Source organism: Alnus glutinosa, chromosome 4 (assembly GCF_958979055.1).
Source record: "Alnus glutinosa chromosome 4, dhAlnGlut1.1, whole genome shotgun sequence".
Lineage (NCBI taxonomy): Eukaryota > Viridiplantae > Streptophyta > Magnoliopsida > Fagales > Betulaceae > Alnus > Alnus glutinosa.
Genome location: NC_084889.1, coordinates 528,745 through 548,173, shown reverse-complemented (window position 1 = coordinate 548,173; position 19,429 = coordinate 528,745). Strand labels below are relative to the sequence as shown.

Genomic DNA, 19,429 nt, shown 5'->3' with positions numbered 1-19,429 from the left:
GGATAATCCTGATATTCCTAAGCTTCGTAACATGTATTAATAAATAATACAAAGAGAAACAACAATACAAAATACTTAAATGAGTCCATTGTTTTCAATAATATAGTGAATGTTGATTTATTTATGTAATGCAACACAAAGTATATGACATTATATATAATTACATGTATATGCAATATATAATCCATGTCGCGAATCATAGACATAAATTGAATATAGACATAATCATAAAGTAATAATATGACAATTTTAAATGCAATGTATTGATTATTTCTCTTTTTGCAATCCTCTCATAATGGAGCCAACAGTCCGGATTAACGTGTTGTGGAAGTCAACGGCCCCCCTCACTTAAAGCTTATTTGTTTGTTATTGGAATCCAAAGGTCCCAGGAGATTAAGAGCCAAAGGTCTTAACCCGTTTATTTTTATATATATATATATATATAACTCTTTTTCTTTTAACACTAATTAGTACACACGTATGCATATGGCCTACACTTATGTTTTCTTCACCACGCACACATCTCTCCTTTTTCACCGAGACACGCACTCATATTTCTTTAACAAAACCACCCACAACATGCAACACATAACACTAAACTCTTCACAGCACATACCCATACCAAAAAAAACTCACTTCTCTTATATTCTTCTTCACGGCATGCACTCACACACTTTCATTAGCACTCCTTCCTCTACCAAAACACAAAAACAGCAACATAAGTTACATAACACACAACATTCCTACACTTCTTCACTTAGTCTCTCTCTCCTTTCATATTTGAAACACCCACCCACACATATTAATTATATATATACTTTGTCATACGTAAAAACCAACTTACACCCATAATCCATATATTTTTTTTCAACTCTTGAGAGAGAAAAGTTATATATTGAATTACACGTTATGCTGTACATGAGGGGCTTATATATAAAAGCTAGTAATCATAGAGATACACGTCAATAACCCATGTGGAACATAACACATGTGGGACAATACATACGTACACATAATATAATATATATTAACATAATTTAACACCTCCCCTCAAACTCAAGGTGGAGTGTAAGAGACCATCTTAAGGTTGGACACAAGATCGCGGAACTGCCCTAGAGGATGAGACTTTGTGAAGAGGTCCGCGAATTGATTATCAGATGTAACAGAATGAAGTTGTAGAGAGCCCTGAAAAAAATGATGACGGACAAAGTGACAATCAATCTCAATATGTTTGGTCTGTTCATGAAAAACATCATTATGGGCAATCTGAATAGCACTTCTATTGTCACAGTAGACAAGAGTAGCTGAGGAGAGAGAGACACACATATCTTGTAGAAGTCATTACAACCAAAGGAGCTTTGAAATGGTGTCAGCTAAAGCATGATATTCTGCCTCGGTGCTAGAATGAGCAACAACAGATTGTTTCTTACTGCGCCAAGAGATAAGAGAGGTGTCAAGTAGGACACATAATATAATATATACTAATATAATCTAACATCAAAGTTAAACTTACAGATTGGTTGCTGGTTTTTTGGCCTGAAACTTTTATGTACACACACAAGGTTGTTTCTTTCTTAAAAGAAAAAGAATAACAATCATGGTCTAAAAGAAATGAATCAGTGTTTAGAGGAAGAAAATACTCACTAATGCTACTCCAAAGTAACCCAAAAGAAAAGAAGAGCTGTTGTCCATAAATGAAAGAGCACCAACGTGAAAGTGATACTCTGTTTTTGGGTCTTAAAACAGGGACAGTTTCTACTATGGTTTTCTACTGGTTTTGCGATGGAATGAGGGTGATTAAAGGCTTCAATCTTAGTTCTATAATTGTTGGAAGCTTAGAAGAACAAGGGAATTCTATAGCAAGGTTCCAACACTCAAAAGAAGTGGAAAACATTGAGTTATATGTGAAGAGCTCGATGGATTTTCTAGTTTCTTGGTGCAGGAATTGGTCGATCATCAGTTCCATGTATAGAAGACTTGTAAGGCTAAGATTAAAATAGTACAAACCCCTTTAATGGCTGGATTAATGACATATGGTTGTAAGATTTTCAACAAAATCGCAATTCATATCTCTCAAGATTATATGTTCATATATTAAGTCATAATTGCATCGTACAAGCCAAATTTAGTTTATTTTGAACCAAACTCAGCTAACTAAACTAACTAGATAGATTTTAATCTTTTGAAACCAATTACACGAAGTGGGTTCAAGAATTAGAAAAAACATGATCGACACCTATAGCTTATACGTAAGCTGCATCATATTGAATAATAAAGTCACTCGATCGACACTTTAGTCGCTCGATTGACTTCGACTCCAAAGTCGCTCAATTGATTTCGGCTGAAATAACATCGCTCGATCGACTTCTATATATATAAAATTCTAATTAATTTACTACTAAATTATTTAAAACCCATACCTTTGCACACATACACATACACATGCATATAATTATACTTATGCACTAATAGTCTTAGTATGTTATTTACCCGAGGGTTACACCATCTCTGGCATGTGGTATTCACTTGCCGGCAAGCGATCGCCGCTCCACCAGTTGCCAGTGTGTTGTTCCTTTATTTTTTTATCATTTCCCTAGTTTTTTTTTTCCAGCTTTTTTTAGGTATCTTCTTTGTGTTTCATGTAATTGTTATGCAACCGGTATTTGAGTCATTTGGACACTATATACACATTTAACCACCTTCATTGGTAGCTCGGGTTCTTGGCATCCGTGCCATAATCAATAGGCCCGCGTCATTCATTGATGCATTGCCTCCGCATAATTGCATTTTTAGGTGTTTATTGTTGGGTTGCTCAACCCTCGTTTATTGTAATTTCATTTTCTTTAAGTCTAAAGTTTAGCTTTGACTTTAATTTGTAATTCCTTTTCACGTATCTTAAAAAAAAAAGAAAAAAAAAAGTCTAACTCAATACTAGCTTTCCACTCCTGTTGTCTATGTGAACACTCAGCACCAGGAATCAGCAACAAACAATGGCATAGTTAAGATTTTTCTCATTGGAGCCAAAATGATAAAGTAATTTATATTTTTTTCTCAATAAATTATTTTGTCTAGGGCATCTAGTATAATTTATGAAGTAATGCTACTCCTCACACATCAACTTATAAGTAATGCTAATCTTCACATATTTATCATACTTATTTTACACCAACCTTTTATTTTATTTTTTTAAACAGCTGACATAAAAAGCCCCTTAAAACACATTATTACAAGATAAACTAGACGTAAAAAATGGCATTACTCATAACTATTATTCTTTATGTGCGCAAAGTAAATAAAGCAAAGAGGCTAGGAACCCGGTTGATGCCTTTACACGCTTACACTGTTGCGATTCTCAGGTACTCAATCACCGATCAATGCTCAATGAAGGTTTGTTGTTCTATTGTGGATATGATCCCGTACTCATTAACATGTTTGATTCTACAGGGAAAAGAGGAGAATCAAGGTTTAATCTACGTTTCCCTCCTGCATTAAATCCTTTTAATTTTAAGTAGTCTGCACTGTCACCGCCAAATAATTCGTACAGTTGAAGCTATCTTCCACCCAATACATTGCCAAGACGTCGGCCTTGTTTGATAAACATGGTTACAGGACAGGATAGTGCTTGGCACTATTCACTATACTTTTTTTTTCACTTTTTTATTTTTTCTAACAACAATTCACATCAAAACATTCATACTTTTTTCACTTTTTATATCACATCAATAATTTTTTATTACTATTCAAATAAAAAAATTCACTACAATACAAATTTTTTTTCACTTTTTTATATAAATTCTTTTTATTTTATATCATATCATTACTTTTTACTAATTTCAAAACTAACAACCCACTACTCTGTAATGTTATATTCTTTGCCAAACAAACCCGTCAAAACTGCAGCTCAATTTGATTCGGGCTGTAACATATGAGGCCATCGAGAGAGTATGCAAGTCGGAGAAAATTAAACTTGGCAACATGTTTTGACTTTAAGGCAACATTACGAACAAAAAACCATTTTCTTTTTTCCCTTTTCCCTCAGCAAGGAAAGAGGAGGATTCAAGCACATCGGTGCCACTATGGCACTACATATTCATAATATCAAAGGCAAACCATTAGACCATATCTATAAATGATCTAATGACGCCATAAGCTTGCATCTCATTGGATCACCAAGAAATGACAATCCCTATAGGGCAGTCAAAAGTTTGATGAGCTTCACCAAAATAGTCATATTGTGCAATGAAGGATTGGGCAGATTATTGCCAACACGAGCAGCCCTCAGCCCTGAAGTGAAAATGCACGCTATCAAACATGACGGCACTCCAGCAATTTCAGATTTATGCAACTCAAATGTTCCTCTACCCATAAGCCAATGCATGCATGCGCTTTCCCATGCCACATGAAGGAAAAAGAACCATGTAATTCATGTATCTGGCAAGATATGGAAGAACATCAATCAAATTGAATTGCATGGAACAGGCATAAACTTATCAACCTCTCTTCCTTACATTGTCATTCATGTATCTAGATGCCCTACAAAATACTAATCATAATCGTAGTTGCAAAGGATGACACAGGTCCTGTGCCTAAGTGGTCCCTAAGGTTGCTGCATGGCACAATCCCATAGCTATGTCTTCAGGCAAAGTTGCAACTTCTCGGATCATCTTGAATTATATAAAAAATACATTATGTTATGATACAACATCACTAATCAAATGATCTCATTGGTGAACTGGAGGGCACAAGCCTAGTAGAAAGTACACCATAGAATCGGAGTTGGTCACAGCTGCCCCCTCTGCCCCCAAATCAATTAAGTTCTAACAATTGCAACCTTCATATACTCAATCATTGCAGTAATATATACTAAGCATGAATGTCAACACCCTTCCTCCTTTCAACAACAAAAATTTGATAAGCTTCATTTCTGCTGAATCTATTCATAACAAATAAAAATGCAGGTACAATTGCAGGATTTTCTTTAATTTGGATAAGAGTGTCTTCTAAGAAGGAATAATAGCACACTGTCTAGCATTAAGAATGGCAGAAAATATAATAACACGGATACTTCAAACCCTGTTTGAATCATTAGTGCTTTGAAAGTTGAAACAGATAACAGAATGGTAACTTCTTGCAAAAAATGATACTAAAAGATAACAGATAAAGTGTTCCCATGGCCCACAACATAACACCCAACTATGTTACAGGGTTACTCCAAATCTAACCTTAAAGTGCAGTTTTATATCTTTAAAAGGAAACAGAAATTGTATGTTACAGTAAACTGCAAGATGTAAAACGCATTATCATGAGTCTATTTTTCGCAGCCAAATGAAAGAAACATTTCTGTGGGCAATTTTAATGAACATGGCAAGTTATAGAAAATACAATAGCCAAAGAATAGAACTTAAAAACTACTGCTTCAATTCATTATGATGATGTATCAATAATTTCTTAAAGAACTTGGGAAATACCAGGGCATTCCACGGACAGCGAACCTGGTACAAAAGCCCGAAAAGATCATTACAGTCTTTGATCTTATTGACAAGTCCATCCCACAGAAAAAGGAGGGTGAATTATAGCTTTTCTAGATGTTGCAATATGGTACAACCAAGATCAACCAAAGATTACATCAAATTCGTAAAACCCAATAGGAGTCACAGGGCGGCAGAGTTAACCTTTGTCTATACAATATCAGAACCAACTAACTATCTGAGTAACACTAAAGAAATGATTATTCTTGTAGCGAAATATAGTCTCATATTCGTTAATTTGTACCTCCAGCCACCAGGCTAACTGAAAATATGTGGAGATCCCACCGTTCTTTTTCCATGCCTTCAGCCACTACCGGCTAAAGTATTTTCCGTCTATTTGGAGTATCATGGCTCACAACCATGAAAAATTTATGACACTATTGGAGTTAATGTAAAATTCCGCAATTCACATAACCTTACATTAATCAAGGAAAAGAAATTCAATTGATAGAAGCACAAGTCAAGGAGCATTCCAATAAGCAAAGAGGCATCCAAGAAACATGGTTTGTCCGAAGAAGAATCAGTAAACTTGTAAAACCATACAATTCCCAAAGCGTGGTACAAGTAGAGTGCTGTCTATCTAAAAATGAGAAATTAGAAGGCAATGGGCGAAGGTGGAGTTATTCTTAATTTGAGCACTCGGAATCTACTTGCGAGAACAACAACATTGAGGTTAATTATGCAAAGATTGGTTCTCAAAACAAGGAAAAAAAACGCAACAACTTTAATAAGTAGGAGTAATTAATATAACAAAAGCATAATAATAGGATTTTAAAAATAAAAAGGTCGGGGAGGTTACATAGAAGGGTGCAACAATTGACCCGACTAGACTTTCTCTTCAGAGATATTCGAACTCGTCCTCCTTGAGATGGGCAAAGAACTTGACGGGGCCGCGGCCTTCGATTTCAGTACGGAACTCGACCTTGAAAGGAAAATTGGCGGAGATTCTCTTCCCCTTCCAGAGCCCAACGTACTGCTTAAGCTCGCCTTCCATACCAGTCAGATCCACCTCCGGCACCCTGGGAACATGGTACACCTTCAAAGGCACCTTAACCCTAACCCTGGCTCCGATCTTCTTGGCCTCCTCGGGTAGCGCTGATGATGCTGATGAGGAATCGTCTTTGTCAACGGAGGAGGAGGAAGAGGCCGTGGAATCTGATTTGAGGGCGACCTCGCAAGAAATCATCCTCGTTCTTATTCTTCTTTGGAGGTTGAGGTGGGGAACAGTAACACAAGGTGAAAAAGAGAACGTAACTGCAAACGAAAGAGATGACTTCATCGAGACATTTCCTGTTCTATTAGCGTCTATGGAAGAGGGGAGGGATGATGATGATGATGATGATGATAAAGAAGAAGCGATGGGTGTAACTACTGCTGCTGTAATGGGTAAGGGTGTAGTCATTCCTCTCCAAGCAAACCAAGTATAATGAGAAGAGAAATATTGGGGGGGGGGGGGTCTACTCCTTTTCTCTGATACACGAGAGATATCTCTTCTATGATCTATCTATATATCTGCCATGAGTCTAGGAAGTAGAACAATCGTCCCTATCTGGGTGGACACGTGACTATGCGATCATCACATGTTTCTTTGATCCTGCCTCTTTCTTATTTTTCTCTTCTCATATTATCATATATCCCCTTCTTTATCCTAATAACATTATACAAAGATAAGTATCATTTTTTATATGGTCCCCACGGGCAGGCCAGCAACATATAGGGTAAGAATAAAGGTTTTTTTTTTTTTTTTTTTTTTTTTTTTTTTTTTTTTTTTTTTTTTTTTTCCTTAAATGGGATTTGATTCTTACACAACACCACCACAACAATTGCACAACACTCCCTCTTGAGAAATGATCCCTACACTCATTTCTCACAACAGCCCCACAACAAGCTGACGTGCTGGTAATATTTTATTATTTTTTTACAAAAAAAAATGAAAACAAAACAAAAAAATAATAAAATATTACCAGCCACGTCAGCTTGTTGTGAAAATATTGTGAGAAATGAGTGTATGGATCATTTCTCCTCCCTCACATAGGAGTGGGCCTCCATACACTGGGCCCCACCTCATGTGAAGGAATGTTGTGCAGTTGTTGTTGTGATGTTATAAATCTATCATTTTCTATTTTAAAAAGATTATATGAAAATATCATGTTCCAAGGACAAATGTCAGTTTAATAAATATCTGAATCATTTTCTAACTTTGAATACTATCTTCAAGTTGATAAATTTCTTCTATTTTTATTTTTTCATTCTCTTAATTATTTAATGAAAATGAAAATGAAAAAGAAATCCTTCTCCTATGGGCTCATGATTTTTTATGCTCTCTTTAAGTAACAGTAAACAGAAAAGAAAGTGAAATGTTGACAAAAATCTTAGTAGATGAGGAATGAAAGGCGGAAGCCGTCCCTCTTTCTCCAACTCTTATGGACAGTGAATGAAACGAAAAACAATTTTTTTTCCTGGTACTGTTACCACTCGATCCGAAGAACTATGATTAATTACTTATTTAGTAGGGATAAATAAAATGATCAAAAGAAGCTAAAAAAAAAAAATAGTTTCTTTCTATTGAGAAAAATTAAAAAATAAAAATAAAAAATTCCAAATACACGATTTATAGAAACACACATTTTTCCGTACAAATATAATTCAAACATAAGTGCCACATGGTGCACGACAACACCGCCATATATGACTGCTTCAATTCTGAAGCGTGGAGCTGATTAGAATCCGCGCGCGCATATTTGAGTAATGCTATGTATCGACTTTCCATTTAGATGAACACTTTTTGCTTTACAAAGCAAAAAGTGGACATAACATTACTCCACTTTTTGTAAAGGAATATCATTTCCATGATAAAATCCGGATGGAAAGTTGGTACATAGCACTACAATGTGTATTTATATATAAACTAACAAATATCTAAGACATCTCGAAGAAATAGATATAGAAATAGGGAATCAATAACCAAATGCTTTACAAAACAAATATCTCCAGATCATTTTGAAGACGATCACAGGGGGAAAAAAAAACCCAGAAGCTGCCACACATTGAGCTGCTTCCACAAGGCAGCAAACAAAGGGCAAAGATACATGAGAGTAGAAGGAATGAAACAAATGAACAACAACCACATAACGGAACAAAAAATTTACAAGGACCTCAGCTGTTCAATGGTGCAATAGCGAGCAGGCTAACAAAATACAGCAAAAGGTATTCTAATCTGCTATGTGGGGGCTTTCTCTATATTCCACAACCACAATTGACAAAGCAATGACGTCCCAAGAAGCCATCAAAGAATTCAAAAAGAAGGCACATTTTTTTTTATACATGATGACCAGGGAAGCGACCAATAAGTCTGCACTGTTCGGGAAGCAAAGAAGAAATTACTTGCTCATTAAGGGGAAAAAGCTCACCATCAATGCCACATCCATTGTGAGTGTGCTTTCCCGGCTTAATCTTCACCGACTTTACCTGCATTCAAATGGAAACTTGAGTTATATCGTACCAATCCAAGTTGATGTACTGCTAAGGATCATGCTCCTACTGTCCTACACAAGGAATACACATAAAATCCCAAGTTCACCCCCTCTACCCAGTGCACATGCCGTGCAGTACTTTATGCAACAGTAGAACATGAAAAGGAAGAAGCTTTGGCTGAGGTCTCGGATCTTAAGGGGGACTGGAAAAATCTGCCAACATGCAACTGCACCATTCAGGTCTACACCCAACTTCATCTACCTACATTCAAGCTACTGACAAAAGTGTTGCTAGCAGTCTGCTTCAACTGGAAAGTAAAATTTTAGAAACGCAGCTTGCTACAATGTCATGGAGTCATTTTTCTTATTTAAAATCCCCCCCCACCCCAACAAAAGGAAAAAAAAATCAAGACCAAAAGTACTGCTGGAGTAATGCTTATACCTTTACATATTCAACATATGGCAGTGAAAGGTGACGACCCATCTGCAGCAGTATGAAAAATCTCAACAGCCTCAGTCGCCCACTCCCATGAACCAAGAGCATATCCATGGTGCTGTCATCATGCTCAGCTTTTGGTGCCACCACCTGAGAACTTTGAACAGTTCTGCATGCATGGTTGCAAACCAGAATGCCAAGAAATTGCCCCTTTGTAACAACCCATTTATCTTCATATCGAGGCATGACTTCCCTTTTCATTCCTGTTTCTACATCATCAGATGGTCCTGGCAATTCAATTGGATTTTCTACACCCCAATTAGGCTCACTATCCCACTTTGGTTCAGCGTCCCATATTGGACCTGGATCAGATAGTGTTGATGAAATATCCTCCTTATCATTTGTTGCAGCATTGGCCCAAGAACATCTAGAGGCATCATTTGTGGCAGTCAATGCAGTCCATCCTTTATCGGTCCTCGACTTCGACCTGGTCCTTGGCCAGTTTGGAGTCGCTGATAGAGGTATCTGGGGATGAATAACTTCGGGCTCTGCTGTTACATTGCTTCTCCCAGATGACAGGCGTTTTGCTTTTGGATCTAGGCCACGCACATACTCAGATGGTTCAGTACTGGCATGAGTGTTACTACAGGTTGTATCCAAGTCTCCTCCGGACATTCGACTAGGGGTCATTATTGAGTCGATACTAGATAAACTAGAGGCTCTGGGGATGCCATCTTTGCTTGATCTCCTCATAATGTCTGTGTACAGTTCTGACATGTCAACTACTTCCCGCTCAGCTGATAAGTTTCCCTCCCGGTCCTCTTTTGATGCTGGAAGATATTCCAATTCATAGCTGTACTTTGGTAAGCATAAAAACTTGAGAAATCCCGCAACAAAATAACGCAGAGGACCAAAGCGCTTCTGATACTTATCAGAAAGTTCCAACACTGCAACAAATTGGAAACACAGACAAATGAACAATAAATACTCCAACAGCAATCAAATATATTGTACCATACATATAATGCATCATTAACTGCAACTCATTTTAACAAATATTTAGTTGGTAATCATATTCTAGTTTCTCCACTAAGTCCATCATTAAACCTAAACTAATGGATCAAAATGCACTCAATATAATTAAATAATATCAAAAGAGAACACATAATGGCATGTTCTTGACAACATCAACTTATTGCATTAATTACAAGCATGGCACGCCAAACAAAAACTACAGTAGGAATAAGTCTCTCATCTTGGAGGCATCAATTAAATGGGTTAGTGTAACAAGGGAGTATGCATGCACGTAAAAAGGCCAACATAAAATAGCAGGTCTGGGAACTATGCTAAAAGAGAATTGCTCTGCCCCAGCCAAAAAAGCCTATTTTTCAATTATGTTTACATGTTTAATAAAGATAGAAACTTAACATTACTTGGAAAACAGAAGGCTGTCATGACTCTTAAGAAGTAACAACTTTCTAGACTAACAGAAGAAGAGGAAAAAGAAGAAACACATCACTGTATACAAAAGTCACAAACATAAAGTGTTATATGATTTAGTAGACTATACCATACATGAATGGATGTTGCACTACAGAAGATGTAAAAGTGACCAGAATTAGGAAAAATCGACACATAATTTGGAGAGAGAAGCAATATTATCTTTGTTGGGTCCCTTCCAAGAGAGGATCATTCTACAATGTCCTAATTCCCCATGATAGTATTCCTTTCAGTTGGAAGAGTATTTTGGCGGAATAAGGTTATTTGGCAGCATTGGGGAAGATATTTACTATGGATAACCTAAGGAATACGCATATCATGGTGGTAGATTGGTGTTACATATGCAAGAAGCGTGGGGAGTCCGTAACCCATTGATCATCTCTTACTCCACTGTGGGATTGCTAGTACTTTATGGAATATTATTTTCAACATTTTTGAGTTAGATTGAGTCATGTATAGAAGGGTGGTAGACCTCTTCGCCTATTGGAGAGTGCAATTTGACCGTTCTCATTGTGCAGGTGTGGAAGATGGTTCTGTCCTGCTTAATGTGGTGTATCTGAAAAAAAGGAAATGCTCGTAGTTTTGGCGTCCGTGAGAGGACGGTGGTGGAATTAAGGGTTTTTTTCCTCAGTATCCTCTACCATTGGTCGGTTGCCAATGATTGCTTTCATTTTTCTAGCTTTCATGATTTTCTATATCTTTTTTCTTTTTCTGGTTAGGTGTTTCTCTTGTATACATTTTATATACTTAGGTTACGCCTTCATGTTTTTTAATGAATTCTATTTACTTATAAAAAAAAATGCATTTGTTAGGTCAGGCATCAAGATATCAGGATACATAATTGTCCACACCAAAAGAAAATATCTGTTCATTTTGAACATATATTTTGATAAAAGTACAACCATCTAGATAATACTGGAAACTACAATTAAACTTACATTTTTATTATTAATAGGATGAACACGGGTCTTACATGCAACATTACAAAAACAAAAGAAGCTTAGACATTGTTTCAAACCATTGACAAGATTTGAAGCAAAAATCACAAGATCTCAAGCTCCCAAATGGAACAATATCGAAATTAATCATCACTCTAATAGGTTCATTTTAGCATTATTGAAAGGCCATTGTCTAGAATATAAACAATCAATACCTTTTCCTACCTTTACTTGGCACCTAATTAAGCATAATGTGAAATATAACCACAAAATGGATTCACCAATTCTTTTTTCAACAAAATAAATCAAGCTTATGAATACTCGTAAGGTAAATGCCTGACATAAGCAACCTCAAGTGTGAGACATGCTTACACATCCGAAACTTCAAAAGCATGAGCGATAAAGCATTTCTTCGTCAAACTTCACTAGAAAGCAAGCAGCAACGAACATGAAAATCCAAATACAGGTCATCCAGAAACATGAGAAAACAAAAGGCAAGTAATTCTATAGCCAAAATAGTGAATGTGATTTATTTCACTTAGTTTGTTACTTGGAATATAAGGGAAATGGGAAATTAATTGACCGCAATACAAGTAAAGATCTAAAACAATGTCATTCCAAGGATCATGATTTACCATCACTAACAAAGCCAAAGTATGAGACTGTCATCCCAAAGTGAATAACACCCCTCTGAATCCACTCAACAGCAAAAACATCTGTAGCGGTAAGACCTCCCTGAGACCAACAAAAGAAATTCACTGAGAAGGTAAATGCATTTTCACAAAAGGTCTGGAACAACATTACAGACAAGAAGTTAATAATCCGAATCTCTGAAAGCTCAGGAAAAAAAAAAAAAAAACAATAATAAGGTAGTTTTCCAATTTTTAAGTGACAATAGGTATGAAAGGTTAAATTGATGCTACCAAAATTGTAACTGATCGTCAATTATCATAAATCACTGAGATGCAGTGACATTTTGATATTAATATTCATCAGCGATGCGCTATCTATTGAACTATAAACAAGCAAAAACATCTGCAAATGGGAAAGAAGAAGTGGCTACATCAACAGAAGTAAGCAAAATTCTTATGATGTTCAATATTTTTCACACTTTTGCACAGAATAAAACCAGCTGGGCAAGATCAGTCTCCCCAAGTAGTGAAGAAATCAGTTCCAATCATTTATAAAAGCATTTTTTTTTTTTTTTTTTATATAAATAAAGTATATTTCAAAAAAAGGGGCAAAGTGGTGCAACCCAAGTACACAGGATGTATACATGATATCCCTAACTCAAAGAGAACTTTTGGTACCACAGGATGTATCATTTATAAAAACTTCAGGTAGAAACAAGCTTAATTCTTCATAAACTCTTTGAAGTTGGTGCTAAGAATTGCCCAGCACACTAGCAGATTTTAATCTGTTTCTCATTATAGATTAACAATTTCATGAATCATTTCCAATTCACAGAAAGACCTAGAAAGGGCTTCACTCGGACCATCTAACAAAGGTTACTTTCACACCAACAAAAAAAGAACAATTACATTGTAGATCCAGGTGGTGCCATTGTTAGAACATAACTGGTTTGACCCAAAACTCTGTTTGGCTCTTGCCCAGCAAGTGAGAGTCAATGTGCTTGGATTTGGCTGCAGCTGTTTTCCCCCCCCTTTTCATAGGTAACTTTTAAGGGGATTTTTAAATTCTCAATTAGGTCAAAAGGTCATATTTGATGTGCAGTAGTGGACAAAAGTAGATTACATAGTTCTTTTTTATAAGTAATCGACATATATTATTAAAAGCGTTAGGCGGTCCTAAATACACAAGAAGTGTACAAAAAGAAACACCTAGCTAGAAGAAGTAAAAAGAACAACAAAAAATCACTATAACTAATCGTCAAATGAGACACATAAGAAACTGTCCACATATACAAAGTTTTGTTAAATTAACTTGTCTTGCTTCTCTATTTTGAGACTCTATCACATGGTTATTTTTTGATAAGTAATAATTTCATTAAAAAGCGCAAAGGGGCGCAACCCTAGTACACAGGAAGTATACAAAAGAGCTTCAAATCAGATGAGATAAACGAACATAAAAGTAAAAAATCAGCAAACGACATACGACCCTGGCTATGCGCCGATACCCACAAATATAACATATTAAGCACATTTCTACAAAGAGCCCCAACCGTAACTTCCACATCCTCAAAAAGCCTAGAATTTCTCTCACACCATAAATCCCACAAAACACATAAAAGAACCTGCTTCCAAATACGGATAGCAGAACCGCGACTTAGTAAGGTGCCCCAACCACTCAATAAATCCAAAACACTACTAGGCATAACCCACTCCACCCCGAATAAGCTATAAAAATAACTCAAAACAACCCGTGCCACGTCACAATGAAGAAGAAGGTGATCAACGGATTCCCCATGCTTCTTGCACATAACACACCACTCTACCACCACAATACCACACCTACGTAAATTGTCATGTGTTAAAATCTTTCCTAAAGCGGTTGTCCAAACAAAGAACGCCACCCGCTTCAGAGCTTTAACACGCCATATACCATTCCAAGGAAAATCGACTGCCTCATGACAAACTAATGCTTTATAAAAAGTCTTCACTCCAAAATTCCTTTTCTTAGAAAGATTCCACACCACTCTATCGACCTTTCCGCGCCGAATCCGAATAGAGTATAACTGTTCATAGAAGGATATCACCATCTCCACCTCCCAATCCTGAACATAACGCGTGAAGAGTACATTCCAATGAGCCACACCTCCTACCACAGACAAATTATCCACCACCTAAGCATCCGGAAAACGAGCAATAGAGTACAAAGCTGGATAGCAAAACTTGAGAGGCCTGTTCCCACACCATAAATCATGCCAAAAGCAAATATGAAACCCCTCACCCACCTCAAAACGCAAGTACTTGGCTACAGTATCCCACCCCCTTCGGATATACTCCCAAACACTCACACCATAAGACCCCGTCACTGGTAAAGAACTCCAACCTCCCCTCACACTCCCATACTTCACCTCAATTACCGATCTCCATAACGCATCACGTTCCTGCGAAAACCTCCAAATCCATTTCCCCAATAAGGCTTGATTAAATTTAATAATATTACGAACTCCCAAACCACCCACCTTGATTGGAGAACAAACCCGATGCCAATTTTCTAAATGAAATTTAGTCTCATCCTCCATACCATTCCACAGAAACTCCATTTGAAGCCGCTCTAATTTCTTGGCTACACTCACAGGAATGGGAAACAGAGATAAATAATAAGTAGGAATGCTGACAATGTACTATGAATCAACGTCACCCTACCACCCTTGGATAAATAAAGCTTTTTCCAACTAGCCAACCTTCGCTCAACCTTTTCTATAACCCCATTCCAAATAGAAAGAGATTTAAACGATGCCCCTAACGGCAGACCCAAATAAGTCATCGGCAGAGACCCAATTCTACAACCCCAAAATATGTGCCAAAGACTCCACATCATCCACCTCACCAATAGGGACCAATTCGGATTTTTCTAGATTAATCCTCAACCCTGACACTGCTTCAAAATATAAAAAGGTACACCTCAAATTTCGAACATGTTCAGCCTGTGCCCCACAGAAAATTAGGGTATCATCAGCAAACAACAAATGATTCACCACTAAAGCTTCATTATCCATTATACCCACCGAGAAACCAGACAACAAGCCTTGGAGCATAGACTCATTCAACATCCTACTAAGCACTTTCATAACCACCACAAACAGCAAATGAGAAAGAGGATCGCCTTGTCTAATCCCCCTCGAGCTCTGAAAGAATCGTGTTGACGCACCATTAACCAAAATGGAGAATTATACCATAGACACACAAAATTTAATCTATTTTCTCCTCCTCTCCCCAAACCCACACCTCTGAAGCATGTAGAGTAAGAAGTCTCGGTTCACGTGATCATATGCTTTCTCCAAATCCAGCTTGCATAATAATCCTGCCTCCCCCGACCGCAACCGACTATCCAGGCATTCATTGGCAATAAGAACCGAGTCCAAGATTTGTCGACCACCAATGAAGGCATTCTGAGAGCTTGAAATTATTTTCCCCAACACCAATCTGAGCCTATTAGCAAGGACCTTAGAAATCATTTTGTAGACCCCTCCCCCCAAACTGATAGGCCTGAAATCCTTAATCTTCTCCGTATCTGCCTTCTTAGAGATAAGGGAGACGAAAGTTGCATTCAAACTCCTCTCGAACTGGCAGCTATTATGAAATTCTGAGAACACCGCCATAATATCTTGTTTGAGAACCGCCCAATATTTCTGAAAGAAAGCCATAGAAAAACCATCTGCGCTCAAAGCCTTATCCCCGTTCATCTCCCGCACCACCTCCCATACCTCTTGCTCCTCAAAAACACGTTCCAACCATATACACTCATTCATATCAATGGAAGAGAAAGAAATCCCATCCACCCTAGGCCTCCACGAACTCTGCTCGGTGTACAAAGTGTTATAATAACTGACGATGTGCTCCTTAATCTCCATCGGATCAGTAGACATAACCCTATTAATCCTCAGAGCTCCCACATGATTGTATCTCTGATGCGAATTTGCCACCCTATGAAAGAATTTAGTGTTATTATCCTCTTCCTTCAACCACAAAGCCCGAGATTTTTGCCTCCAATTAATCTCCTCAAACAGGAGTGTTTTTTCCATCTCCCTAATCATGTTGGACTTCCGTACCTGCTCCTCCTCCACTAGCCCCCGAGACTCCTCTAATCCCTCCAACTCTTTAATACCTTCCAATAACTCCTTCCCCACATCACCGAAAACCTCTTCATTCCACTTCTTCAAATCCGCCTTTAAAGCTTTCAATTTTTTCGCCAGCACATAACTCAGCAGCCTTGGAAATTATAAGACTCCCACTACAGTTGCACTTGTTCCACAAAACCATCGGATTTGAGCCACATGTTTTGAAATTTAAATGTCTTTTTTCTTCTCTATGGGTACCATAATCCAACAGCAAAGGGAAATGGTCCGATAAAAGTCTAGGCAAACATCGTTGAGACACATCAGGGTAGTGCTCTTCCCACTCCGGAGAAAGCAAAAACTTATCAATTTTAGACCATACCCGATTATTGGACCAAGTAAACTGCCCTCCATGCATAGGAATATCTACCAAGCTCTGCCCACAAATGAACTCCGAGAAGTCTTCCATAGCTGCAGAAAAACCACCTGCTCCCGACCGCTCACTCGGAAACCACACCACATTGAAGTCTCCCCCAAAACACCACCGCCTATCCCATCAACTCATCAATCCAGCCATCTCATCCCACAACACCCTCCTCTCCCCATCATCATTAGGCCCATACACACCCCCAACGCCCACGAAAAATAATCCTTAGCGTTACGTAATGAGAGAGCTAAGGTATACCGTCCCACATATTCCTCCACCTTCTCCACCACCCTCCTATCCCACATAATCAAAATTTCACCCGACGTCCCATTAGCCCCCATATAACACCAATCCACGTGTTGGCACCCCCACAAACTATGAACCACCGCCCTAGTAATGACTTCCCTTTTTGTCTCCAATAAACATACCAAATCAATCTTCCAATCTCTCATGAGCCTTTTAATACGCAATCTTTTATCCAGCTCATTTATCCCCCTTACATTCCAAGATAGTATTTTAAGCTTCATTACCACACGTCACACCCCTCCCCTTCACTCTCCTTCTATTAGATTGCTCCCCCTTCTTGTCATAATTAATAGAACAATTCAGCCACTTAATCTCCCTCTGTCCCTTCATCCCTGAAACTGTAGTGACCATAGCCAAAGAATCAGCCAAGGGGTGGACCCTCCTGGCCTCAATTTGTTCAAACAATGCCAACAACTTATCTTCATATTGATCACATGACACTCCTATTAATTTGTAGTAGCCCTTAACCCTCTCCAACACCCATCTAGGTGACACATTCGAACTGAAATCCTTGTCCATCTCCACTGCCAAAGGCATAACAGAAATCGGGCCCATACCTTCCAATTCATCGCCTACCCTTCCCTCCACAATTTCAGAACTGAGACCGGATTGGATAACAGCAGATGACACCTCCTTTAAACCCTCCAGCTCACTAGGAATACATTCCTCCCCCCCAAAACATCCAACTCCCTTCCTTCCTCTCAGCTTAAGTTCAAACCTCTGACTAGGCTCAAGCTGGAGCACCGGGTCTAAAATATTTGGATAAAAGCTATCTTGTTCCCCCTCAGGTTCTTCAGTAGTACCTTCTCTGCTCCCCAATTCTCCTATAATTTTTCCCACAACCCCACGACTCATTTCTTCCCCTGGGCCTTGACTGAGTAGGCCCGATCCCCCGTTCTCTGCCACAAGACCAGTATACGTATTCCCCTCACAGCTAGGTTCCTCCACTTCAAGCTCCTCCACCACACAATCTTTCTCTTTCCCCTCCACTACCCGCTCAGACCCTGAAACAGTGTGTTTCCTGTCCAGCCGGTAGACTCGACCCTGCCACCAGCTCGCCGACAAGCCCAACCTTCCTAGGTGCAACCACCTCCAGCTCTATCCACGCCGCCCTGTCTGGCTGTAGCTTTAGCGCCAGGGATTGCTGGGACACGTGTTCTGTTTCAGTGCACAATTCCGGCAACCTTGTGGAGCACGACCCAACCAAGAGCCTCATACCAACAAACCTATCCTTCTCGTCACCAGGTGAAAAACCGGCCTTCTCTGACAGCATCGCCCTGTCCGGCTGAGGAGCCGACGTCATTGGTTGCCTGGACACTTGCTGCCACTGTGTAGTCACCTTGCGTGGCGATCGTCTAGAATATACACACATGAGCTCACCATCACGTTTGTCTGTGATAATTGGATCCTTGGGTTTAAAATGTTCACTATGGACTTTATTCCCCTGCCCCCCATCTTCTAGCCCACCTGAACCCAATTTCTCATTCCCGCAACCCAACTCCAACAGGCCCAACCATCTCTCAGCTTCTTCCTTAAAATGCCAAAGGAAAGTCTTCAATTCATCCAGATTCTTCACCTCGTCCAAATTCTGCTTCAATCTGTTTCCTCTAATAGAACCAGCTGGCCAATTTGAAATCGTAACTCCCCTTCCTTCTGCGTGATCGCCGGCCACAATTAAAGATTCTTCCTTTTCTGGCTCCTTACGAATGACCTTACTGCCCCTGCCGTCAGTTGGAACTGCTCCTCCTTCCGGCAATTGTCCTCCTAACACCGCCGCATAGGACTGACCTTCCCGACGTAAACCAAGGACCCTCAGTGCTTCTTTTGGTGCTGTCACAGTTTTCCTTCCAACATCTGTCCCGCCGGCCTGTTGCTTTGCATGGTAGTTTGTCAACTTTTGGAGTTGCACCCAGACATCCATCCACCCCTTCCCATCGCTGCCTTTCGGAATCACCACGTAACTTCGCCGTCCTCCTCCACCATATTCTGACAGTTCAATGAACAGGCCATGCTTGTTTTTTCTGCACAACACCATGTAAACAGTGCTCCCCATCCGGAATGTTCTCCACTTGTTCTC

The 19,429-nt window shown here is 38.8% G+C and overlaps 2 protein-coding genes across 4 annotated transcripts in view; both read right to left on the bottom strand.

The window, feature by feature from the left end:
* Positions 1 to 3,951: 3,951 nt before the first annotated feature.
* Positions 3,952 to 7,043, bottom strand: LOC133866921 (ferredoxin-thioredoxin reductase subunit A2, chloroplastic-like). Of its 3 annotated transcripts, none has more exons than XM_062303581.1 (2): positions 6,328 to 7,043; positions 3,952 to 4,284 (listed from the first exon to the last, which is right to left on the bottom strand). In XM_062303581.1, the coding sequence occupies exon 1, from the start codon at positions 6,928 to 6,930 to the stop codon at positions 6,367 to 6,369; it is 564 nt and encodes a 187-aa protein (XP_062159565.1). In that variant the 5' UTR covers positions 6,931 to 7,043; the 3' UTR covers positions 3,952 to 4,284; positions 6,328 to 6,366. The 3 variants fall into 3 exon arrangements, with proteins under 3 accessions (XP_062159565.1, XP_062159564.1, XP_062159566.1); XM_062303580.1 differs by lacking the exon at positions 3,952 to 4,284 and adding an exon at positions 4,312 to 4,431 and having other exon boundaries at positions 6,328 to 7,042; XM_062303582.1 differs by lacking the exon at positions 3,952 to 4,284 and adding an exon at positions 4,444 to 4,664.
* Positions 7,044 to 8,478: 1,435 nt separating this feature from the next.
* LOC133866887 (sphingoid long-chain bases kinase 1) overlaps positions 8,479 to 19,429 on the bottom strand; it is a 37,077-nt gene continuing 26,126 nt past the window's right edge. The window contains exons 7-9 of the mRNA XM_062303543.1: positions 12,511 to 12,610; positions 9,444 to 10,384; positions 8,479 to 8,996 (exon numbers count right to left, since the gene is read on the bottom strand). Of these exons, the coding sequence (XP_062159527.1) occupies positions 8,847 to 8,996; positions 9,444 to 10,384; positions 12,511 to 12,610 (1,191 nt within the window). The 3' untranslated portion in view covers positions 8,479 to 8,846. The remainder of the gene's footprint in view (positions 8,997 to 9,443; positions 10,385 to 12,510; positions 12,611 to 19,429) is intronic.